General features: G+C 49.8%; 1 protein-coding gene across 2 annotated transcripts in view; it reads right to left on the bottom strand.

Annotated features, from left to right (window-relative positions):
- Positions 1-25,937, bottom strand: part of MYO10 (myosin X) — a 192,320-nt gene that overhangs the window by 12,579 nt on the left and 153,804 nt on the right. For both annotated transcript variants that reach the window (XM_037529096.2, XM_037529095.2), the window contains exons 20-31: positions 23,078-23,202; positions 22,878-22,992; positions 17,731-17,837; positions 16,790-16,999; positions 16,489-16,534; positions 14,282-15,127; positions 13,103-13,226; positions 9,011-9,254; positions 6,457-6,552; positions 2,685-2,778; positions 1,975-2,030; positions 82-224 (exon numbers count right to left, since the gene is read on the bottom strand). In XM_037529096.2, the coding sequence (XP_037384993.1) occupies positions 82-224; positions 1,975-2,030; positions 2,685-2,778; positions 6,457-6,552; positions 9,011-9,254; positions 13,103-13,226; positions 14,282-15,127; positions 16,489-16,534; positions 16,790-16,999; positions 17,731-17,837; positions 22,878-22,992; positions 23,078-23,202 (2,206 nt within the window). The remainder of the gene's footprint in view (positions 1-81; positions 225-1,974; positions 2,031-2,684; positions 2,779-6,456; positions 6,553-9,010; positions 9,255-13,102; positions 13,227-14,281; positions 15,128-16,488; positions 16,535-16,789; positions 17,000-17,730; positions 17,838-22,877; positions 22,993-23,077; positions 23,203-25,937) is intronic.

The following is a 25,937-nucleotide window of genomic DNA, read 5'->3' as shown; positions in this document are numbered from 1 at the left end:
GAATCAAAATTACTCGAAAAGCCACTCAACAGGGCGACGCGCCAGGGGTCCCTGGACATGAAGGGGGCCTGGGGGCATCACCTCGCACGATGAACTCCTGGCCCTCCACACGGGTGTCGCCTTTGGACCGCTGCAGCAGTGTGATCCAGTGGTGCATCTCCTCGGGCGTATCGGCGTTGCAGTGCAGCACGCGGTTCGCGGTGATGATCACAAACGAGTTGGGTCTGGACAGCAGGGCGAGAAGGAAGGAGGCCAAGGCCCCGAGTCCCCGGTCAGCATCACCCATCTCAACCCAGACTAGCTGCCCTTTTCCTGGCCGATGGCTCCCAGGCTAACAATGGCAGGGCTATTTATTTCACCAGGCAAACCTTGCTCATTCCTGCAGGATTTACTTTATGCATCACTAACCTTCAAAGTGGGAGTAACACATTCTGAAGGTCCTGGAAGGGAAAGTACTTCTTCAGGCAAAATTTTCCAGATGGAAACTCAGTTCCAGGAAGGCTACATAGGGTGACTGCAGGGGAGTTGTTTTTTTTTTTTGTGGGGGCGGGGGCGGATGTCTCTCCAGAGTAAATTTCTTTCTGCCTCTGGCTGTTGCCTTGGATAATATTTCAGTGGGTGGGTAGTGAAGTGTGAGGCATTGGTCACGGAAGGTGAGTCGACGGGTGTATGTGGAACATCGTATACACTTCAGAAGCCTGGTATTGAGGGTATTGGCATTGATAATAATGGAAATTTACTTTTGCTCACACCTCTTTCTTGCCCTGCGTCCCTCACAGGCCTCACTCACACTAATTCCTCTAATGCTTACGTGTGTGACGAGAAACACATGCTTGCCAGCTTTTGAATGTGCACTTTTGTTTGGTGCTACAAAGGTTCAAGGAAAAGATGAACAGGACTGGAGCAGATAGGGCGAGAGAGGTGCCCGTCAAAATCAGGACCAAGTTTTTCTACAGGTGGCAAGAGAGAAAGCTGAGCGAGGGAGGAAAGCCTGGACAGAGGTAGGAAGTTGTGAGCAGGACCGGCATGACCCAGCCTGCTGGAGGGAGGGGTCTTAGGAGGAGAAAAACGTTAGGCATGGCAGGAACCGGGCAGAAGAACAAGGAGGATCGGGCTTTGAGTCCTGACAAGCGTTAAAGATTCCCAAGAATCACTGTGGGGAGGTGTGGGTGATGCTAACAGCCAGCAGCCAGGCTTCAGAAGAGACTCTGACCCCGGTGGGGCGATGCGGACCCCAGGACCGAATGCTGTGCCCTAGATGCTATTTTTGTTGTCAACTTGAATACATTTCCAGGCATTTCTAGAGCTATGTTACTTATGAAGGCAGAAGCCAACCCTGATTCTTATTTTGATCCTCCAGCAACTTCTCTTAAATTCCACTGCAGGTCAAAACCAGAAATCATAAACAGCAAAGAAAACTAGACAAAGGTCACTGGCGGCAAAGACATGGGACAGCCTCTCCGAAGATGATTTTCCTTCAAAAAGTAACCCCCCACACATGCTATTTAAGGGTAGAGAAAGGTACAAAGGTCAAGGGAAATAAATTGCTTGTGGCTTGATTTATGAATCGTCTCTGTAAACACTGTCATGAAAACCATTTTCAAATTTCATCATTAAGGTCAGAAAGGGGAAGTACACCACCCCGTGCTGGGGTTCCAGTTCCTTCCTATACCAACCCTGAGTCTGTCATCTCCAAATGGAGTACAGGCAACGCCCGCGTGATGTCAATGATCGTCTATAGGTTTCCACTGTCAACCCCAGAACTACAGACTTCGGGTGATGCAAACCTGGGCAGCCAGGAGGCAGACTCTGGATGGCTGGGGCTGACATGGGGGTTGGGGGGCACTGACGAGGGGGAAGACAGAGTCTCGACTCAGCTCACAGCCCAGTGAAGAGGAACGTGGTCAGAGAACAGGGGTCTGGGCAGGCAGGCGGGGAATCCACCACTTCTGCTAAGCTCACACCTGAGCTTACCTGTCGGGGCTGTCAGAGGCGCACACGGAATCAATCAGCCCCACATCCAAGGTACCCTGGAAAGGAGAATGAAATGAGACTTACAGCCATTCAAATAGGGTGTGAGTTGCATCGTTTCCCCAGGTCACAGCTCTCAAATTAACAAGGGGGACTCCTTTTTGTGTGAACTGCAGGAAAATGGTTACCTAAGAACGGCCCTTCATCATCTGAGTACAGAGAGCCCCCAGACGGGGCAGAATCTATAGGTCATTCATTAAAAAAATTATAAATCAACCTTCTGGTCATGTATCTTTAGTGAAGAGTGTTTATAAACTTCTTTCAGCAGTATGAACTAATCTACACCATGATTTGTCATTAGGCTTTACATTTATTTGCCAAGAAACTTTGAAGTTTTTCTACAGTATGATTTTACGACTGTAATAGGCAGAGTTTACAAATGAGAATTCACCAGGTCCTTTGAAGACAAGTGTGATGCGTTTCCCTGATTTCATAAAAACTGGGATTTTGTGGGGGAGCGGGGATGGGTGGGTTCTTTTAGGGGTTTGAGGCAGAGAATTGGAAAGTACTTCTATTTATAATCTAGAATTTATTCCACTTTTTTCTGCATGATGTTTAACCAAAACGGTCCTGTTTTTCTCTTTAATTACTCTTTTCCTTAAAAGGCCAGAAATTCCCAGGACGTCCCCCAGGCCCCACCGAGGCTCACTCACCACGGCGTTCTGCGGGTTTGCCTGCTCGTCGTGCATCTCCCGGATCTCCTGGTCCGTGGACGCGTGGACCTGGCTGAGCACGCTGAACCACTGGCTGTGGGAGGAGGAGACGGTCAGCAGTGGCTGGGCGCTGGGTCTGCACGGCAGCGGCGCCTGCCCCACAGTCTCTATGAAAATGATGTCTGCAACTTGCTTTGACTTGCCTACTTCTCATAGTGAATGAGTTTCATAGCACCAGGGAAAAGTTAGAAAAAAGAGCCAAAGTATGTTTTAAATATCCTCCAGCAATTGAGGTCACTGGCAGGTCCTTTCCTCTGGGTCCCGCAGACCTTTACAGACATGTGATGACGATGATGGCACAACGGGTTGAGTCTCAGCACTATGAAGCTATCGGCAGCCACTGCAGCATGAGTTCAATCCCAGGCCAGGGAGCTGACCCACATGGCACAGCAGACCTCTCCTGTCTCCCCGCTGCTCCCCTCAGCAGTGTTTTTCAGTCAATCTGCCTCTTCTGCTTCCTACTCTGTCTCTGGTGAACCCTCTTATCCCCTGTACCTCTGTCCTGTACCCCAGTTCTTGGATGCATAAGTAAATAAATCTTAAAAAAAAAAAGTTCCTTGGAATTGGCAGCAGATAATGAAATCCTTATTCCTACCCAAGTTACTTATATCAAGAACTTTATTAAAGGTATTAACTAATTTATAACTTGAGCACATTAAGGTGCCCTTTCCTTTTTTGAAAAATAAATTTCCAGGTAAGAAAGCCAATAATGTGAGAGTTTAATCTCAGAATGAACTGATGTCTATTTTCCTACTCCTTCCCAGGATGGGGGTTCCAGCTACCGATAGGAATCTACTTTTAAAAAAAAAATAGGGGGCCTCCCCGGTGGCACAGCGGTTGAGCGCTGGGTTGCGAAGCTGCCCGCAGCCTCTGCAGCACCGGTTCGATCCCCGGCTGCTCCCCGGCCATGGGAGGAGGGTCCCACATGGCGCGCAGACCTCTCCTGCCGCCCGCTGCTCCCCTCAGCAGTGTCCTTCGGTCCTTCTGCCTGCTCTGCTCCCTGCTCTGGCTCTGGTGAATTCTCTCACCCTCCCGCGCTTCTGACTGTACCCAGTGCATGTATAAATATATAAATAAATGAATGAATAAATAAATAAATAAAGCACAAATGTTTATTTAAAAAAAAAATCTATGAACAAAATGATAGAAGTGGAAAACAATTGCTTGAAGTAGAAGTTTATTTTGGCCAGAAAACTCTTCTATCTTCATTTCAAATGAGTTTTCTCACTTCCAGCCTCTAGTCTGCTTGACTAAAAGAGTCAAGCAGAACAAAAGTCATGATGTGGCTATAAATGCACTATAATCTTAAGGGAAATAATCGTGAATATAACCACCCAGTCATCCAACAGGTCTTAAGCGAGGACAAAATGGTGCTAAGCCATCCTTCTCCTGTAGGGGGTGCACGTGACACGCGCACGCACACTTCCACTAAGTTAAGGCCAAGGAGAAAGTACTTGGTACAAAGTGATATTTAAGTAAAAGTAACACCTTTATATATGATAATTCACGTAAGTCCTTTGGTGCTTTACAAAGCACCAAATCTTTCCTGTGATCTCTCAAGGACAAAAATTAAGAGCTTGAAAAATCTCACTGTGCAAGCAAACCAAGGTAGGCCAAGGGAAACATCCTAAGTTTGTCATAGGTTCTGGTTAACCCCAAGGCAAGACTTCAGTAACAGCTTTATGAAGCTCAAAAGTACCACAAACCACACACCAAAGAACACGTATGTTCAAGATGTGGGCTACATGGGGTCACACACACAAAGGAAAAGAAATGGGGGGGTGGTTGGTGGCTTTCCATCTGTACAAGTGAGATTCTGAAACTGACAAACTGCTTCTCCAGAATCAAGGACAACATGAAATTTGAAAAGTCAACTTTAAAATGTGTCCCACTGGTCAGGACGGTAAGCACTTGGCCAAAATACACCAACTGTTCAATGTAGCAGGTTCATTATGGTGCAAAGCAGACAGGACAGCTGCCAAATGCCACACCTGAGCTTGGCTGCAAAGCTGTGGGCATTTTCTGGGCCGTACAAACCCACATGGGGTCTCTGTGGGTCCCGGGTGGAATGATGGGGTTAGGATTCCCCAGGTCTGCTGCTTTATCCAGTTTGCCTCCTAATTTGTGGATCCAGGCGGGTTTGAGTTCGTTCCCATGGGAAGTTATTTTCCCTTAATCTTGCTCCCAACTCAAAAACATTCCAAGGGCAAAGAGTAGTGAGGTCTTGAGAACTCACTAGAAGAAGCAACAGTTTCTGAGCTGACAAGTGAGGACTACAGGGCCAAGGATGACACCCTCATAAATTAGAAGACGCTCCCTGGTGGGGCTCAGCGCGATGAGTCACCACCGACGTCGCCCTATCGGTTGCCAAGGCAGCGGGAACAGACAGGCAGGCTCCAGCGCGTGCTTCAAAAATGCATGCTGTGGGGTCAACACCTGTGCTCCCCATATCTGCCCAGCACTTCAACATGAGGTCCAGAAAAGTTAAGACAACCTGCCCAACCAGTGCTGCCACCCTTGTTTTCCAAGCTGAAAATGTAAGCTCCTCAGATAACGTAAGCAGCTTAATGATGCTACCAACAGAATTAAGGCTGCATTTCTCTGTATTCACCACGCTGCCCTTTCTCAGCACCCTGCCTCCCACTCTGCAAATCGTTATCATAACACTGCTGCTCTACCTGGGTAGAATTAAAGGAATGACAGAGGAATTAAATGAGATAACAGGTATGAAGCACGTTACAATATTGCCTGGAATATACAGTGAATAATGGGGTTCAGGGCATCCCCCAAAATGAAGTAAAAAATATGCCAATAACTTCTGAACCCCTTCAAATACTCACAGCCCACTGTACCAGTGCCATAAGACTGAATCATCCACTTATAAGAAAACCCACATGTGCGGAGCAGCTCTGTTCACGTGTTATTCAAGGGCGAATAGTCTACGTTCTCTGAGTACAGGCTGTCCTGTCCTGTCCTGTCCTATCGAATTCTTCGGTATCTAGACCTCTAAAATCCTCCAAATGCTGTAGCACTATCAATTACTTAAACAGCTACTGGTTAAAGTGCCTGCCTTCGGTTTTTCTAGTGGTGCAGGGGTTAAAATCTCAGCACTATGAAGCTATTTGCAGCCACTGCAGCATGAGTTCGATCCCCGGCCAGGGAGCTACCCACATGGCACAGCAGACCTCTCCTGCCTCACCCGCTGCTCCCCTCAGCAGTGGATTTCAGTAGACTCACCTGTTCTGCTCCCCATTCTGTAACTGAGGAGTCTTCTCACCCCCTGCATCTCTAGCCTATACTCCAGTTCTTGTATGCATAAATTAAAAAAAAAAATCTTAAAAATTAAAGTGCCTGCCTTTTTAACCCTCAAGCAAATGTGAACGGTTCTATTTCAAAGGCCAGAAGTTTCAAGAGGATGGGGCCAGCAGCCATGCCTGGCATGGGTTATATATGCTGCTGGGGACAACAGAAGCCTGAAGCATGATGAGAGGGTTGCCCAGGGGCACAGAAAGCTGGCAGCCCCGAGGTGCACTCTGTGCTTGGACACATGGGCCCAGCAGGTCCTCAGGGAAAAGCCCATGAGGCTCTTAGGACGCTCAGTTCCTCAACCAGCCTCAGAGAAAAGCCCAAGTAGAAAACCCATTACATCTTTTCAGAGCCAGTGTAGAGCCTGACCCCAGGGCTGTCCCCCAAAGGGGCAGCCCGAGCTCACCTGGCATCTTCTGGGGACTCGGCGATGAGGTGGAAGGTCCTGTCGGCCATGATGATGTCAATCCCGTTCTCTTTGCTGGTGTTATCTACGATCTCCCTGCAAAGGAACAAGAGAACCAAATGCAATCCAGGAGCAGATTTCTTAGCAATAAATATGAAGAGCAATTTACAAAATTCACAAAACTAGCAGTTAAGCTGGAACCTGTAGCTGAGGACTCGGCTGCCTACTTCAGCCTTGGGGGTTGTGCTTTTGCTTTTACAGAAGATGAAGATGCTTGTGGCCTCCAGAGGGAGCCAGGCCCCACTGTGCTCCCAGGAGGAGTCGGGAGCTGGGCCCTAGGCCAGGAAGGTGTTTTCCCAACTTGTCTGGGAAAGGGGCCTCTCTGACCTCTCATGAGGGACCAGACCTTCCCAGGCCCTGGAAGGGTTGGGGCAGAGGCCCTGCTCTACTATGGCCCCTTTCCACTGTCCACCTGGCGGGGCTCCACTGGGGCTGGTTGGGAGCGCACGCCACCCCAAGGCCATCACCGCTTCTCACTGGGGTCTAAGGTTCTGGCTGACACTGCTGGCTGGCTTGTCCTGACACGGACAGTATTTCCACTTGGGGCTTGTGGTGCAAGGCAGGATTTCAACAACATCTAGATCTCACGCCAGCGCTTGAGATTTAAAATTGGTGGGCTGAGTGAAAATCAGGGTGGAACCAGGCAGATGTTGGGATGGGACGAGAGGTGGTCCACTGATGGAGGAGGGCCCTGGGGAGGAGGCCAGCTTGTTTTGACAGCTGAACCAGGGGAATGCCTGTAGAACATGGAAACCGAACAGCTGACGTGTAAGCGGAACAGCAACTGGGTAGAAAAGAGAGACTGTATGACCTCGGGCTAGAATCTACGAGACGAGATAAAATATTAAAAAAAGGAAATCAAGTTTAGAATTCAGTGGTCTGGGGTGCCTCCCCAGTGGGAGGGAGGGGAGGTGGCCAGTGGGGAGGCTCAGCCAAGTGTTGGGCCATGGAGTCCCTTGGACAGAACAGTAACCCCCAAGTCCAGACCATGGCACCCTCCCCAGCCACTGGTGAGGAGCTCAGGAACTCAGCTGCCCTGGGTGTAGACGAGGAGGTAATGCTGCAATCTGGCTGTGCGGCTGCAGGTCTGGTCCACCGTGGACCAGCAGAATCCTAGGAATGTCTGCAACACAGGTGGGGGGGCCTGCGGGGTAGGGGGACCCACATTTGTCCTACTTCCCTGGAGAAGGGGAGCAATGACAGGCATCATGAGAGCCACGATAAACAGAGTCTGGGAACTGCAGGGGAAATGAGGTAACACCTTCCATCACAGCCAGCCAGCAAAGAAGTGATGGAGGGGATGTAGGAATTTTTTTTTTGAAGATTTATTTATTTACGTATACAAGAGCTGGGGTACAGACCAGAGATGTGGGGGGTGAGAAGATTCACTAGAGTGGGGAACAGAACAGGCAGACTGACGAAATACACTGCTGAGGGGAGCAGCGGGCGAGGCAGGAGAGGTCTGCCTCACCATGTGGGTAGCTCCCTGGCCGGGGATCGAACTCGTGCTGCAGAGGCTGCGGATAGCTTCATAGTGCAGTATTTAACCCCTTGCGCCACCAGGGAGGTCCTGGGATGTAGGAATTAAGAGAGGCTTGAGATGTGTCAGCCAAGTAAAAATTCTAAACCTTATCTGGGTTCTGATTTGAAAGAATACATGAACCCAAATCAACGAGAATGTGTATTACCACTTCCATTTAAGACAAGAAACCAGGGGCCTCCCTGGTGGCGCAAGGGGTGAAGATGCAACCTATGAAGCTGTCTGCTGCCACTACACCGTGAGTTCGATCCCCTGGACCACCAGGGAACAACCCACATGGAGAGGCAGAACTCTCCTGTCTCGTCCGCTACTCCCCTCAGCAGTGTATTTCAGTGGATCTGCCTGTTCTGCTCCCCACTCTGTCTCTGATGAATCCTCTCACCCCCCCATACCTCTGGCCTGTACCCCAGCACTTGTATGCCTTAATAAATCTTAAAAAAAAAAAAGTCAAAAAACCAATACCGTTCAGATGCCAAAGGGCAAGTGACAATGACAGCTGATGTCTGTCTGTAACCTCAGAAGCGCACTGACCAGTGATGGTGGCATTTCCCCAGTTTCCTAATCATCTAACCCCACAAAGGACACTGAACACCCACCACCATCGAAAGAATCACATCCGTCCAAAGGCTCAAGCAGGGCTTCCCTGGTGGCGCAGGGGTTAAAGACAGCGCCATCAAGCTATTGCCAGCCACTGCAGCACAAGTTTGATCCCCGGCCAGGGAGCTACCCACATGGTGCAGTAGACCTCTCCTGTCTCTTGCTCTCTGCTCCTCTCAGCAGTGTATTTCAGTAGATCCGCCTGTTCTGCTCCCCACTCTGTGTCTGGGGATCTCAACCCCTGCACCTCCCGCCTACACCCCAGTTCTTGTATGCATAAGTAAATCTTTAAAAATGAAAAAAATAAAGGCTTGAGCAGCACCACCTGGCTGGGCCCCACCAGGCTCATCAACGTACTTGGCCGCCCTGACGTCCACTGTGCCTTTGAGCTTCTCCTCGCTGTCATTTTCGAAGTACATGAGCTTGGACTGGCGGAGGACAAACCAGCGCTTCTTCCAGTTTCTCCTGGACAGAGTGGACGAGCCACCGCCCTTCTTGTGGAGCCAGCCTTGCTTGAGGGCCTCCTGCTTGGAGCGGAACCACAGGAAAGTCTCGTCCTTCAGGACACACCAGCGGCGCTTCCAGGAGTTCATCAGGCCGCCTGGAACCCCGAGATTGGGGGAGGGGAGCGGGGACAAGAAAAGTCAGAATGTCTCAAAGCTCAACCTGTTTAACCTTGGCCCCAGTAACCAGCCCTCCAGCAGCCCTGGGTGAAGGATGGCCATGCAGGCGTGTTTTGTGTGTGTTGTGTGCGCACACATGTACATGCACACGACAGGCAGCCGTGACAGATACTTGGCCGGATCACACGACAATGTTTCTCCTTCCATACATCCAAAGCAGCAACTACTTAGCTGAGAAATCTTGGTGCGGAGCTCACAGAAAGAAGAATGCACTGATTCCCAGAAAGACAAGGATGTGCTGACTCCCGGGGAGGAGTCGAGGGCTGAGAGGAGGTAACAGCAAGTCTGGATAATGCTTTTTTCCAAATAGTCTAAGGAGGGGAAATCAGCGAAAAATGGTGCCAAAATTCCTTACTGGTCAATGTGGGGAATCCACACGGATTCCACAGTTTAGTATAGGAAAAGGAGGTGAACTTTTTAATGTAAATACATTTTTTCAAAGGAAAATATCATCTGAAAAGGGCCTCGACAGAGAGAGACTTAGAAAATAAAAGACTTTAAACTGAATTGTGATTAGACCTAAAGAAAATGAGAATTTGGCTGAGTTATCTAGTGGAAAACTCTGGTTGAGAGAAATGAGATGAGGGTATACAGGTGTCATCTTTTATGAGATGACAATGAATCCTAACACTCTTCTGGCAGGATAATTTTATCTTGGTATTCCAGATTCTCCAAGGGGAGCTGCCCACCACCACTCAGAATATGTTTAAATGTCATTCAGACAATTTTCTTCAACATTCATTATAAAATGTTAGCGAGTAATAAATGTAAGTGAGATTTAAATATGCACATTTACGGTAAGTATAAGAAGGAGACTTTTCTTTCTGATTAGAAATAGACTCCAGGGCCTCGCTGGTGGCACAAGGGGTTAAGCACCGCACTATGAAGCTATCTGCAGCCTCTGCAGCACAAGTTCAATTCTCGGCCAGCCGGGGAGCAACCCACACAGTGCGGCAGACCTCTCCTGACTCGCCCGCTGCTCCCCTCAGCAGTGTATTTCAGTCAGTCTGCTTGTTCTGTTCCCCACTCTGTCTCTGGCGAATCCTCTCAACCCCTGCATTCTGGCCTGTACCCCAGCTCTTGTATGCATAAATAATAAATAAATCTTTAAAAAAAAAGAAATAGACTCCAAACAGACCCCATTCCAGAGGAACTTCTTCAATGGCTACACATCTAAACTGGACATCGTAGGAGCGAGGGGGGTAATGACAGGGCCAGCTTGTGTCTGGCTTTGCAAAGTGCACCTGCTTGGTTGAACTCTGGAGGAGATGGCTGTCCTTTTCCAGCATCAACATGCTTACCTGGCTGACAAGTGTCTGATCATGCCAAGCTCCAGAGCCACTTCCTAAGGAACAGCAAACTTGCAGGAACTACCAGGGTGAACTTTTTCTTTTTCCTTTGTGATTTTCATCTGGGTTTCTCAAAACCAGCCCAGAGGAAATGGTGGTATATAGTCATTTGTTATCTTTACATGATAACAGTTATCTGGCGTGTTTCAAAGACAGATCAGAACTATGCGGGGCACAGCCCCGGAGAATTTCCTCCAAGGCTCTACCATGGGGAAGGGACTCACCCCAGGCTTCCTCTCCCATTGTGGGTTCCCCTGACACCTCATCAATTTGATCAGTGTACATCATTTCCTAATTGCAAACACCTGATTAGCAGGCTATTAAGCTGCTGAAAACTCATTTATCCTCATCAAATGTCATCTGATGCTGTGGGGTTTATCATTGGCGTCTCTGAAATTTTTGTCACAACTTTAAGATTGTATTAAAGATTAAATGATGTAGCCAAGATTCTATGATGCATTTGCACAATGTTTGATTTAGAGCTGAACTGGCCAAAAGTTCACCTTTGTGAGCTTGATTTTAATGCTCTGAATGTATCTTTACTTTTTCCTAATCCTATTTCTTTTAATCAGACAACTACAAAAAAAATCAGTGCCACATATTGTAAATAATATTGTAAATAATATTCTAAATGACAGGGAATTTGAAAGTGTAGAGAACTACAAGTAATTAGAGTGAGGGAAACAGCAAATAAAAACAATTTATATTATTGTTTATATATTAATATAAATATATTAATAATACACTATTAAAATAAAGGATATTTTATTCTATCTGCAAAATGCCTGAGATAATCCTAAAATGCAATGATGAGGGGCCTCCCTGGTGGTGCAACAGTTGAACGCTGGGCTGTGATGCTGCCCGCAGCCTCTGTAGCGCCGGTTCCATCCCTGGCCACGGGCGAGGGTCCCACGTGGTGTGCAGACCTCTCCTGCCAGGCCTGCTGCTCCCCTTAGCAGTGTATTTCGTCAGTCTGCCTGTTCTGCTCCCTGCTCTGCCTCTGGTGAATTCTCTCACCCTTCCGTGCTTCTGACTGTACCCAGTGCTTGTATAAATAAATAAATTAAAAAAAAATGCAATGATGAGACACTTATGGGATACTAAGTTCTGAATTTGTGATCACAGTATTTTCCTTCTCAGTGTGTGCTGATGCTGGCTAGGTCCTTTGTTGTGCATTTCTCAATCTTGATACTAATGTTCCTCTGAACATCTACACTAACCACTGACTCAGGCAATAGGCAGATCTCCTCTACTGAAAACTGGATGCATTTAGGGGCTCTCAGGCTGAGAATGAAAGAAGTTTGAAAAGTAAGTGATGGTGAAGGAGGGGAGAAGCAGCAAAAAATTAGATTAGAAGAAAACTGAGTGAAGAACAGCAAAAAAATAGCACAATTTCCATAAAAAAAGGGATGAAAGAAGATGCTGGTGGAACAGAAAGTGAAGAAGAGGGTCAGGGAACACTTTCCCACGGGTTTAAGGGGTATGGGGGTGACAGCACCAAGATCGGGGCTCTCTCCAGGGGGAAAATCTAACTGGGTCCAAGCAAGAAGCAACAGGACCCCCCTTTTGAAGGTCCATGCAAGACTCCTACCCCAAACTGCTGATTCTGGTTTCTTGTTATCACTGCCACTGATGTACAAATCAGAGAGGAGACCATGGAAGAATGCATGAATGACGACAAAGTCTCAATTAAGTGGTTTTCTAAAAGAAGCAGGCGTCATGGTCTTCCTTACTGAGCTCCAGCACAGTGTGTTCAGCCATCAAAACACAAACTGAGGGCCTCCCCGTTGGCGCAGCAGTTGAGCGCTAGGTTGCGAGGCTGCCCGCGGCCTCTGCAGCGCCAGTTCGATCCCCAGCTGCTCCCCGGCCACCGGGGAGGGTCCCGCATGGCGCGCAGCCCTCTCCTGCCGCCCGCTGCTCCCCTCAGCAGTGTACTTCGGTCCTTCTGCCTGCTCTGCTCCCCGCTCTGGCTCTGGTGAATTCTCTCACCCTCCCGCGCTTCTGACTGTACCCAGTGCTTGTATAAATAAATTAATAAATCTTTAAAAAAAAAAAAAAACAAAAACCACAAAACGAGTGCGGACAGAAAGGAGGGACTGGAAATGGTTTAAGCAACACGCGGCCTTCTCTCGATCTTTTCTTGCCGTCTATAGAACATCCTCCTGGCTCACTAAGGCTCTAGGGAGGTACATCTAGGGATGTAATGGGCTGCACCAGCAGCACACGAGTTTGGGAGAAAGACACAAAAAGGGGTGGCATGGTAACTGAGGGTGGCACACTCCGGGCCCCAATGCCAGCAGTCAAGGCCACATTTCCCTGGTGAGACAGCGTCCTCCGCTGACCCCGAGGACCCAGCACCACCCGAGGCTGTTGCCATCAGCCCGTTTGTTTCCTCATCGCTCTAGCCCAGCCCGTACCTTTCATGTACAGGAAGCTGTGGAAGTAGGGGAGCGTGACACAGCTGTACACGGAGTCCCGCCGGTAAGACAGCTCGTCGTCGGTGTCGAATCTGGAGTCAAAGTCCTCCTCGCTGTCTTCAAACTGGAGGAGGAGAGCAGTGATGTGAGCAGAGACGGCAGAGCGGAAGCAACAAAAGTGCCCAGCACGCACGAGCAGAGTAAACAAGAGCAGCTCCATGACCAGGGAGGGCGTCATCTGAGACTCACACAACACTGCCTGCCTGTGCAGATCCCATGCAGCATGGAGTTGACACTAAAAATACTTTAATCCAAAAGTTATGCAACAACACTGTGTTGAAAAGTGAAGTTTTACTCAAACCAAGCAAGAGTTGAGCCCTTTTACCTTTTGTCAGCTAAAAGTATCTGCAAATCTAAACTCAGGGGACTGCTGAATGCACACCCAGTGGGGGAACCCAAACCAGGAATAAATCCAGGGGCTGGAAAGAGCAAGTGAGTCTGCAAAGAATCCTCCCTGGGAGCACAGCGAGACAGAGCATGCTGTGGAGGGGTGCGGTGCGGGTGTTGGGAGAGGGCTGCCATTGACCACTGGGGGAACTCCCACGTGCCCTGGGCACCTCCAGTTCCAGCTTGGGTGTGGTCATTTTCCAAACTGCTGCAAGACCAAGACAGCGGAAGCCTCCACTTCAAATGCATTCTTTTAGGGATGGGGCCAAATGCGGTTGGGGGCTATGCGGTCAACTTACAGGACGCACATCCAAGCGCCTTTCTCAATTCTGTTGCAGTTGGCAAAAATAAGGGGTTTAGGGCTTCCCTAGTGACGCAAGGGGTTAAGCACCCCACTATGAAGCAATCCCCAGTCTCTGCAGCATGAGTTCAATCTCTGGATGGCCAGGGAGCAACCCACATGGCGCAGCAGACCTCTCCTGTCTGTCCGCTGCTCCCCTCAGCAGTGTATTGAGTCAGTCTGCCTCTTCTGCTCCCCACTCTGTCTCTGGTGAATCCTCTCACCCCCCACACCTCTGGCCTGCACCCCAGCTCTTGTATGCATCAATAAATAAATCTTTCAAAAAAAAAGAATAGGGGGTTTAAGATGAATGAGCTTGAAGGGTCTGACCTTGAAATCTGGGCCTGTCCCTGGGGGCCATGCGCCCCTAGGGCCGCGCAGCAGGCACTCACCGAGGACTGCGCCCCCTCGGAGCTGAAGCGGTAGGCCCCGGAGCTGTTGTAGGTGCCCACCGAGCAGCGGTAGTCGGGGGACCACTGGCTGCCGTAGGAGTTGGAGAAGGTGACGCTGCTGCCGGAGGTGACAGCGCCGTCCTCGTAGTCGTCCTGGTCATAGTCGTACTCGCCCTCGGGGGAGGGCGGCCCCTCCGCGTTCTGGGGCGTGCAGTAGGTGGGGTCCCCCCCGGCGGGGCCGGGCTCTGCGGGCACCAGGAGCGCCGGGCCAGGGGTGCCAGGGCCGGCGGGCCCCAGCGCGTCGTTCATGTAGGGGTCCTCCTCCGATGACTCGTCGCTGGTGCGGATGCCGCTCGTGCGCTGGTCCGAGTGGCCGTGCTCGCTGGGGTTGGGCGAGTCCTTGAAGGCGTCGTCCTCGGCCTCGAAGCCCTCGTCCACCTCCTCCTCAGGGTAGGGCTGGCTGAAGTTGAAGCTGGGCTTCTCCCCTGCCACGGGCTCGCCCGCCTCGCTGCCCCCCGACAGCGAGCGCTCGATGTTGCGCACACACTCGTCGATCTCGTCGAAGTTGAGCGAGTCCAGGAACTCCTGGGCCGCCCGGCACGCCTCGTCCTCCAGGCGCTTGAGCTCCTCGTCCCGCAGCTGCTGCAGCTTCTGCAGGGACGCCTCGGTCAAGGCCAGCTCCTGCTGCTCCTTCATGCGCTGCAGGTCCTCGATTTCCTTCTCCAGGCGCAGGATTTCTTCCACCTGCTTGTTCTCCTTCTGCTTCTCCAGCTCCCGGGTCAGCTCCGCCTCCCGCTGGCTCTTCAGCAAGGCCTCCTGCTCCCGCTGCCTCCTGGCTGCTGCCTCCTGGACATAAGGAGAGCGTGAGATGGCCTGTCCACAAAGCTTCTCCGCACGCACCCCTGGTGATGGACAACTGAGAGGAGGTGGTCACAGCTCAGTTGTGCCCCTCACCCCTCCAACCCCACCCCAGTGGCTGTGTGGAAACCCCTAGACCCCAGGGCCTCAGAGTGTGGCTGTATTTGGAGAGAGGGCCTTCATTTTTCTAACTATCCTAGACTTGTATTGAATGCTTGCTTGATACATTTTATATGGAGAGGTGGCCACTAGTTGCTTTGGGTGCCCCTGGAAATCTCATGGCAGCCACAGGAAGACAAAGAGAAGCCAGTCTGGAGACCTCAGAAATGGAAATCACTAACCCGATTTTATGACTGTTCTTGAAAGATCTGTCTCTAGAGAAACGAAGCCACTCTGAGCCTCCCTGGTGGCTCAAGGGGTTAAAGAAACCACTTAAGTGCAGTGCTGTGAAGCTGTCCGAAGCCTCTGCAGCACGAGTTTGATCCCCGGCCAGGGAGCTACCCACATGGTGCAGCAGACCTCTCCTGACTCTCCTGCTGCTCCCCTCAGCAGTGTATTTCAGTTAGTCTGCCTGTTCTGTTCCCCACTCTGTCTCTGGTGAATCCTCTCACCCTCCTCACGCACACCTCTGGCCTGTACCCCAGTTCTTATACGCATAAATAAAAATAAATCTTTAAGAAAAAAAGAAACAAAGGCACTCCCTTTAAAAAAAGGCTCTACGTGCAGGAGCTTCTGCGTGAACACAGCTGACATTCAGGAGGGCATTTCATATTTTGGTCTTGGGAACACTTAAATACTCAGAAATAAAAAAAATTCAGATTTGATGCTTAGACACTGGAAAACACTCAGATCTGAGAGGTTTACAGCCAGGAAGGCTCGTTAGTATTCCTTAAACTGGATTGTTCCCCAAAAAGTTAGTCTTCAGTTTTGGCTTCCATTTCTTCTGTGTCATCATGGAGATGGAAGCTTTAAAGAAGGGATTAAGAATGAGCCCAAAACGTTGGGCCCTCATCTAATCTGACCGTGTCCCGGTAAGAGGACACCGGCCACACAGACACCGGGGATGCAGGTGGACAGTCGCCCAGCATGTGAGGACCCCGCCAGGCCATCGCTGGTGAACTAACACGGCGGCTACACTGGGTCAGAGAAACCACACTAAGTGTCTGGATTCACACTAAAATCTCAGAAACTCATTTTCACCCAGTGGAAATGGGTGTGTCATGAACATTTCCTCCAGAGTCCTTCTTCCTCTGTCTTGACACTTTCTCTTAGTTTTGAATCCTCGACCCGAAGTGCTGGAAGTGGAAGGGGCCCGGGAAGAGAACACCGCGCCACCAAGAGCTCTTCACCTGCTGGGCGAGGCGCTCGGCTTCTCTCCGTGCCCTTTCTCTTTCCCTAAAGACGGTAAAGAAAGTGAAAATAAGCAAAAGCAATGAACACTAAAAATGATCCCAGAAGCACTTTTCACAGACAGCTAATTCAAAAACCTTGCTGGCAAGACGCAGAGTCTGCACACAAGCAAAACTGCACCCAGAACTGGGTCTTTACTGCTGCCAGGGAGTTGCCAGCCCGCGAGTCACAGCTTCACACTGCAAGCTCCGCAGGGGGGGCGTGGCGCAAAGGTGTCCTTCCCCGTCAGGGGGCTCTTACCTTTCTTCTTCCTCCCGTTTTCGCTTTTCTTCCTCCTCGCGCTTCTCCGCCAGCAGCTGTCTGTAAGCTCTCCTCGCAATCTGACCTCGGAGCTGCTTCTGGAAAACGATGGCTGCCTTTTTCAGGTGCAGAAATCTCCTCCTCAGAAGGAACGCTCGGTAGTTCTTCTGTATGATCAGCACGCAGTCCAGGACCTTACAGTACTGCTTTCTGAAAACGCGAACAAAAGCAGCGTCATGGAGGCACCGCGGCGCGGCCTCGGGCACCTCTGTGCGGTTATGTGAACGCTACGGACAAAAGAACCGGAGCCGGACTGGAAGGCCAGTCTCTATTACAGAGACCGGAGGGAGCCAAGGGGCCCCCGAGGCCAAACAAAACAGAAGACAAAAGGAAAATAACTCACAAGTCTAAAGCTAGAACGCTGTCATTAGCTTGGGTAAATAAACACAGAACCCCTGATGCGGACTGCGAATCGTCCGGCAGGAAGCTGGCTTGTAAACAGGACCCAGGAGATCTGGTAGCTCTCCTGGGCTTAGGAGAAGGGAAAAGCCTGGCTGTGGCAGGACAGCTTGGGGTTTCACGAGGCCGGTCCCCACAAGGGGCCGGCGGCTCAAGAGCAGGCGAACAGAAGCTGCCCCCTGAGCAAATAGCAGGAGAGCAGGTCCAGGAGGCAGCACTGGCGAACGAGGCAAGGCACTGAAATGTCTCAGCACTGTCCCCCACTGCCCTGGCTGCAACTGGGGTGGCAGAGCCCCCTCCCTACCCTTTCTGCCCAGGTCAAGCTAACCAGGCATCTGACACTTGGCTCATGAGGAGCACTGAGTGGGACTCCCCCTAGCCGGACCCCAACCTTCCTCCATCCAGGTCTCTTTCAAACCACCTGGGCTATGCAGCCTGGTGACACGGGGTGGACAAGGCCGCCCCCTCGGTGAGCTTCTTACCGTGCCAAGTAGCCCAGAATGTGGGCCCGGATCACCATGGCCGCACGAGTAACTGCCTCCTCCCGCTGCTTCTCCAGTTTCTGCTCCAAGGATTCTCGAAGGAAGACCTGCCGTGAGGGAGTGATATGTCAGGGCCAAAGTGCATGGCCTGGCGGAGGAAAGCATGGCTGAGTCAGGTACCCAGGGGGAGAGAACAAGGCCTTTCCCCCTGAGCAGCTCCACCTACACCCATGCTGCCCAGCACACGCTCCTCAAACTCCCTGTGGGAAGGGAAGCTGTGCTTCTTTTGGAAACTTTCCATTTGCCACAGATGAATATTTGCAAACTATAGCTAACAAAACATTACAGGAAAAAAAGAGATGTCTGCTTTCAAATTATTATTAGATTCAACAGGCCTAAGACCCCGCAATATTGCTATGTATGTTTGTAAACAGTGTTCCTAAAATAAGTGTATGTAACATGAGTGACTGAGCCCCTACATTAAAAAATAAAGGGAAGGAAAGGAAATCCAAGGAATTGGGGAAATGTTACTTCCCTGTCGCCTGGAATCCCTCTCTTCATGCCTGGAGCCAGTGTGATCTTGGCTACTTTTAATACATCAGGAAGAGCTGACATTAAGAATGTAACTCGGGGGCCTCCCTGGTGGCGCAGCGGTTGAGCGCTGGGTTGCGAAGCTGCCCGCAGCCTCTGCAGCGCCAGTTCGATCCCCGGCTGCTCCCCGGCCCCTGAGGAGGGTCCTGCATGGCGCGCAGACCTCTCCTGCCGCCCGCTGCTCCCCTCAGCAGTGTACTTCGGTCCTTCTGCCTGTTCTGCTCCCCGCTCTGGCTCTGGTGAATTCTCTCACCCTCCCGCGCTTCTGACTGTACCCAGTGCATGTATAAATAAATAAATAAATAAATAAATCTTAAAAAAAAAAAAAAAAAAGAATGTAACTCGGAAAACAGGAGTTTGAAATTAGAATTAAGTAAGCTGCCTCTCAGCTCAGCCATCACAAGAGCACGAAAATCGGGGCTCCCTGCATTACAGCTACTCGCTGACCTGCTTCCAGGATGGGTACCTTGGCCTCTGCTCCCCAAAAAGGAGTGTCTGATAATTGGCTCATTGTTGTAGGATTCCTCGTTGTCTAGAAGGAATCCCCCTGCCCCATGAAGGCAGCTTTGAATTTAGCAATTTCAGACTTAAGACATGCAAAAGAAGTTTTGAAATCTTCCCCTAAAAAACCAAGGATTTCTATGCTTTTCCACTGGCCCCAGGAAGGCTTTTGCTGCAGGGAGCTGGCCACGTTTTTAAAAGATTTATTTATTTATGCATACAAGAACTGGGGTACGGGCCAGATGTGCAGAGGGTGAGAGGATTCACCAGAGACAGAGTGGGGAGCAGAACAGGCAGACGGACTGAAATACACTGCTGAGGGGAGCAGCGGGGAGACAGGAGAGGTCTGCTGCGCCATGTGGGTTGCTCCCTGGCTGGCCGGGGGATCGAACTCGTGCTGCAGAGGCTGCGGATTGCTTCATAGTGCAGTGCTTAACCCCTTGCGCCACCAGGGAGGCCCTCTCTCAGGGCTTTTGATGTGTGCCCTGTGAGTCCAGGGATGATATATTATGTTCTCTCAATGGCACAATTCCCCAGATTCTCTGCTATGTCTCCTCTGAGACGTCAGAGAAAAGCAAGGTCTACGTGCATGTGGCTCACAGCAGCCTTGCCAGCTGCTGCTGGGACTCCTCGGCGTTTGCAAAACTCCACCACAAATCATCCTCCCAGAAAAGTTTTTCCTATAATCCTATAATTGCAACCAATATGCTCTGCTGGTGCAGGTGGAGACGACATTCTTAGCAAAAAGGGAACAAATGAATGTAAAGGACAGAAATTTCCAGCATAAAGCTTGTTTGGGAATGACACGACATTTTCAGAAATAGAAACCAAAACCATGAATCAGAAACAATTTTCTTTAAGACTCGACTTTGAAGTATTTAAACCCCTCTTGAGGATTAGTTTGGTTTTAAGACTCTTATTCTAATGTTTTTGCTCTCCTGGGTGTTTGGAAGGAAAAGTCAGTCTCGGGAAAGCGCGCTGACATGAAGAGCAGTGTCCATTCTCACCACGATACACGCTCCTGGCCGAGCAGGAACTTGGACGAAGAAGTGTCCTGCCCCCATCAGAAGTCTCCAGGACCTCTTGTTTGGAATCAGAATCAGAAAAATACTTGCTTAGAGTTTTATGCCCGTTCCAAAGCCACCCTGTGATCTATTACATTTACTTCCCTGTGTTTATCTAGATCTTTCTGAAGGGAAAATCAATGAAGCCCAGATGCTCTGCGAACAAACTCACCTTCTTTTAGGACATCTGCCTAAGTATGTGGCCAACACATGGCCAACTGCCCTTGTCACATCCCCACGTCCCCAAGATGAGGCTGAGACCCTGCTGGCAGGACCTAGCTGTGGGTAAGCGGGGTTGCTGTCCTGGGCAGGCACGTCCAGGAGCTCAGGAATGGGACAGAGGAGCTGACCTTGGCTCAGTAGCCAATGAGACACTGGCTGGCGGGACATCTGTGCCCTGAGAGAACTCGGGAGCCAGTGGCGGAGTCAGGAGACCAAAGGGAAAGACAAGAGCTCAGGTCCCTGACCCTCAAGTCCTCAGTGGGGAAAGGATCAGCATCTCCCACCCGCACTGTGCCCGGAGATCCAGACAGGCCTGCTTCTCAGGAATGCTCCCCCAGCAGACGCAAACCCCCATCTTCCAAAGACTCAATGTGTTTTTTTGGACCAGCTAATTCAGGCCAGGTGCCATCTTTACTTTGCTGACGACACCACCACCCACATTTCATTTGAGCGTGACGGAAATTTCTTTACCAAAAGATCCAGATGTTCGTTAGCGGTTCCAGACCTTGCACACAAACACCTTCTGGCAGCAAACAACCAGAAACACACACGGGGGTGCAGTTAAATCAAATGCTGGTCGGTGGAGGTCAAAGCTGTTTGGTGGACACAGGTCAAAGGTGCCCACGTCAGCACCACGAACCGACAAGTCTACTTCACTTCCAGCGGCTCACCCATACACGTCTAACTTGGCTTTAAAGTTCTCTCTTGTACACATTTCCCTGACTCTCAGTCCTGGAGACACTGTCCTTATTCCTTAAAGAGATCGCACTGTATGATTCACTAGTTGTGTGGGGTATTTATCTCCCAGGACATGGTCAGCTAAAAAGCTGGTGTCTTTTTAAGTCTGTCTTCCCTTGGTTCCTATTTCCATAGGCAAGTTATGAGTGAAGATGGACTGGTTATGGTTCTTCAGAACTGAGGTAAGACTTCCCCACCCCACCAATGTAAGAATGTGGTGGGGGGTCACAGGCATCTGTGATGTCATGCCAGCCCCTACAGAGCCAGGCAGAGAGGCAGGAGGAAAACCTCCGATTATAAAAACTTTGCATTTTTCTGATTAAAAGCCAGAGCAGGGCTTCCCTGGTGGCACAAGGGGTTAAGTCTCAGTGCTATCAAGCCACTGCAGCATGAGTTCAATCCCCGGCCAGGGAGCTGACCTACATGGCGCAGCAGACCTCTCTTGGCTCGCCCACTGCTCTGCTCATCAGTGCATTTCAGTATCTATGCATCAAGAGCCCAGACATGGCTTAGCTGGGCCCTCTGCTCAGAGTCTCCCATGGCTGAAATCAGGGTGTCGGCCTAGGCTGCAGTCCCTCCTGAAACTTGGGGTCCTTGGGAAGAACAGGCAGATACTGTGAAGTACTCAGTATCAGTTATTATATCTGCTAAGTTTGTTCCTCAGCCATAGATAACAGGCCTGATACCTCCGCTGCCATCTCTGCCCTCCTAGACGCTCGCGTCTTAAGTCCCTGGCTGTTTAAAGTTCCTGATGAACAGAGGAGATGTCCATTATACACTGCCCCTCTCCCCGAGGAGTGGCTCTAAGGACACCTGAATACCTGTCACCCGCATAGAATGAATTTCTTATGCTCCCCCCAGCATAAGTCTCAAGTCTTATGCTGAAAGCTTACCCCGCAATGTGAGGGTATTGAGGTGGGGTGTCTAGGAGGTCATTAGGGTTTGATAAGACCATGAGAATAGGGCCCTGTGAAGGGGTTGGCACCCCTAGAAGAGAAGGAAAGACCAGAGTTTATTCTCTGCATGTGTGAGGACACAGCCAGAAGCCACCTGTCGACCAGGAAGAGGCTCTTCCCAGAACCTGACGCTGCTGGCACCTGGGTCTCAGACATCCGGCCTCCGGTGTTGTGAGAAATAAATGTCTGTTGTTCAAGCCCCTGTCTATGGTGTTATTTCATAGCAGTCTAAGCTAAGACTGTCAAATCGTAAGACGTGTCTCGTTTCCCCTCCTCCTTTTGTTTTTCTTTTAAAACCAAGAAACTCCTTAGTTGAAACATTTCAATAGATGCAATTTAAAAATATGTCTCTGATGAGGCTCTGGCACTTGAAGGCTGAGGTGACAATTTCATACTTTGAGGACATCCTTAGACTCAAACCACCCCACCTGCCTGCAATTCTTGCCCAGGGTCACATTTCTGTCTTTCCTGTGTGACAAGACACAGGAGTGGGTGGGAAACATGGAACGAGAGTGGAAAGCTGGGCGAGATTCTGGGCAGCTCCCTGGGACAGGGGGAGAGCTCACAAGACCATTCCACAGCTCGCTTTTGGGGTTCAGGCCAGACAGCCCCTCACTGTCTGGAACTAGGACCTCTGTTCACATCAGCACATTCAAAAGTAGATTTCACTCAGCTTTCTGGATTGGGTTTTGACACCGTGCAGGATTCGGACTGTGCTGGTGTCCACACCGTGGGCTGACCTGCAGCATCTCGGGGCTGGGATCTCACTTCCTGGGCACCGGAGGCTACCCAGGACCTCATAGCATGGAGTTGCTCATCAGACAGTGTTTGTTGACTGCCTGAGTGACCACACATAAAAGCGGGCTCCAGTGTCTCCATGTCTCCCAAGAAACCTGTGCCCTTTGAATAGTCAAGGATTTCAAAACCTTCAAAAGATGGCGCAAGAGATAACATGAGCATCTTTGCAAAGATAAGAAATGATCAACCTTATACCGGCCCTGACAAGGCTCAGGGGCCCGGTGGGCGGAGATCTCCTTCCTAGGTGCCCCAGCAGGGACCTCCCTCTGCCCTTTACCTTCGTCTTGCCCAGCTGCCACTCGCTGTTGGAGGCGTCATAGCGCTGCAGCAGGGCGGTGCACTTGCCCCTGATGTCCTCCGGCACGGCCACGTTCCTCATCAGCACCTTATACCTGCAACGGCAGATGCCAGGAGGGGTCACCTTTTGCTCTACAACCTGTTTTACCGATAAAGAAGATCTACTCAGCCATATCTTGCCTTTTGTAGAAATCCTGAAAGGGTCTTCGGACGGCGTAACCGGCTTTGCGGATCCTCACTGTCTCCAGCATCCCCGAGTACCGCAGCTGGTTCAGCACAACCGCCTGGTCAAACTGGTCTGGCATCTAGAACCAGTGGGAAGATCAGAAGATAAAGTTGGCAAGGCCACCTCCACGGTTGCTTCTCTCTCTCTTTCTCTTTCTCTCTCTGACACTGACACACACACACACACACACTCACACACACTCTCACACACACACACACAGAACCTACAACAGAAATGAACCCATCACCCCCTGCCAATCCTGCCCCCTCCAACCTGGATTTTTTGAGTCCCAGACATGGCACCCCCTCGTGCATATAGACATCCATGCTATTTTCTGACAATATCTCAAAAGACAACCATAATTCCTGAGCATTAACATCCATACCTAAGTGTCAGATGGTTTGATAAACATCATTCAACTTTTAATGCTGTTTTCCTAAGAATCAAGTGTCACACAAATATTGCATTATTTGCTTTTTAAATTTCAGTGCATTTTTGGCTTAAAAATAGTGACCCACTGAAGAATGCAGATGGGGAAGAACACAAGTAAGCACCAGAGGAGAAAAGACACAAGAAAAGTTTAAACTTTTGCAATTTCTGGACAAATACACCATTTATTGAGAGCTATTACACGATCACAAAATCCATTCATCTCAGAATACACAAATTAAAGACAGGGGAAATCACACCAAGACTGAGGGTTCTGAAACGTGTTCTCTGATCTGCTGGGTTGCCAGAAAGTGCCAGGCAGGACACTGGTATTCAGGGCACAGCCCTAAAGTAGGCCACTTCCCATTTATGGTTTATTGGGCAGTGATTTGTTTTTGAATCCAAGCACTCATTCCCTTGAACTAATTTGTGTTTTGTTATCCTGCACAAGAGTGAATAAAACCACTGAAAAATGTTGCATTCTTAAAAAATGCCCCCAAAATGGAAGTGGCAGAAATGCGTGGCCTTCAGGGTCACAGCCAGTCAGCTCCCCAAGCCGTGTTATCCACACACTAACCAAACCAAAAATACATTTAAAAATGCTCTGCAAATCTCCCTCCCAGCTTTAGACGGAACCACTGCCACACCACCAGATTAACTTCCCTTATATTGAATTACTTTTACAAACACTCTTGTCAAACGGTCTTGACTCAGCAGTATTCCACTGAGGATAGCTGATAAATCAGGGCAAACATCCCGGGGATTGTGCTTCTCTGGTTGTTAGTGTGGATGATTTCAGATGCCCTTACAAAAGTAAGAACATCAGAAATGAAACCAAAATTGCCCTCGATTCAGAACCAGAGAGAGAGGCAGTGTTCTGAAGGCATCTGGTCAAACTGCTTCTGTTCTATTTACTTAGGAATAAAACGCAAGCAGTCACCTACAAAGACGAGCACCGAGCTAACCTAAAACGCGAATAAAGCATCAGGCTTGGTCCACTTGGTTAAATCCACAATCGGAGAAAGGGTCTAATTTAGATGGAATCATTTAAAGCTCCAAGACGTGCTCAATTAAAAAAACAAAATCTCGACAGCTTTCACTTTTCCTGACCCCAAACTGTCTTTCCTTGCTTCCTTTTCTAACAAACTTCACGTAGTCCCAGAGTTTGGCCCTAGAGCTGTTAAAACACTCTAAAAAATATTCCTCCAGAGACACCCCACCCCCAAAGTTGAGCTAAACTCACCATCTTCCAGTCTCTGCAGGCACATTCCACCTTCTGTTTGGCTGAGGCCAAAATTCATATGGAAAACAACTGCTACACTGACCTTTTCGCCACAGCTAAAGACACTGAACAATAATGAACACCATTCCTGTGCTTTAAAAAGTGCTTGGTCGCCATGACAACCCCTTCCACTCACGGGCTAATTAGTGTGGTGTGGTTGTAGGGTTTCAAACAGCCCAGGGAGGGCGGGCGAGCAGGCGCCCCCAGGAGTGGCCACTCTGCCCCAGCTCGCATGGTGATTGTGTTTCTGCCCCTTCCCAGTAATTTAACCAGGGGGCCGGGTATCTATAGGCAGATTGTCGCCATGGGCAACGCACCCTGCGATCACGAAGGGGCTAAGCCTGCGTTTCTATTGGTGGTGCTCTTTTTTTTTTTTTTTGCTGCCACTTCCTTTTCTGGTGAATTTAATGCTCAAAGATGACACAGCTGGAGGCTGGACAAATCACAACTTAAAGGCATTTTGTCTTTCAGACTTTGCTAAAGCACTCCTCCGGTCTTTTCTGATAGCTGGGCTGGCGGGGCTGGGGATCACGCCCACAAAGACTCTGCAGTTTAGAACAAGGAAATTTGGATGGTGACAAATGGGTTGGATTTTGGAAGCAACAGTCAGAAATTGGGGCCAATTACAGTCCCGGGAGACTGGTCTTCGTGCACCAACTGAACAGGACTCTGTTCAACACCTATTATGTGTGGGGTTTCTTGACTCATGCTCAGGAGGATTAAAAATTAAGGTGGGGGCTTTTGATTTCTCTCACCAACATCCCCTGCCAGAGAGGGTGTTTGTTCCAATGATAAAGCTAGATGGACTTATCACTGTTGCCCCAAGTCTGTAGTTTACATTAGGGTTCACATGGAGGTTGTGCATTCTGGGGTTTGACATGCACCAGAACGAGAACAGCACACAGATCCGCCCCACTGTCCTGAAAGTGCTCCCTGCTCCACTCACTCACCCATCCTGTCCCCAGCCCAACTGTCTTACTTTCTTTCAAAGGCAATTTTTATTTTTTTAAAGGCTTATTTATTTATTTATTTATTTATGCAAGAACTGGGGTATAGGCCAAAGGTGCGGGAGTGGGGTGTGTGAGAGAGGATTCACCAGAGAC

The sequence above is a fragment of the Talpa occidentalis genome, unplaced genomic scaffold (assembly GCF_014898055.3).
Source record: "Talpa occidentalis isolate TD23 unplaced genomic scaffold, MPIMG_talOcc4v2.1 talOcc4.6, whole genome shotgun sequence".
Classification (NCBI taxonomy): domain Eukaryota; kingdom Metazoa; phylum Chordata; class Mammalia; order Eulipotyphla; family Talpidae; genus Talpa; species Talpa occidentalis.
The sequence above is the reverse complement of the archived record's forward strand: the minus strand, read 5'-3'. Positions and strand labels throughout refer to the sequence as shown.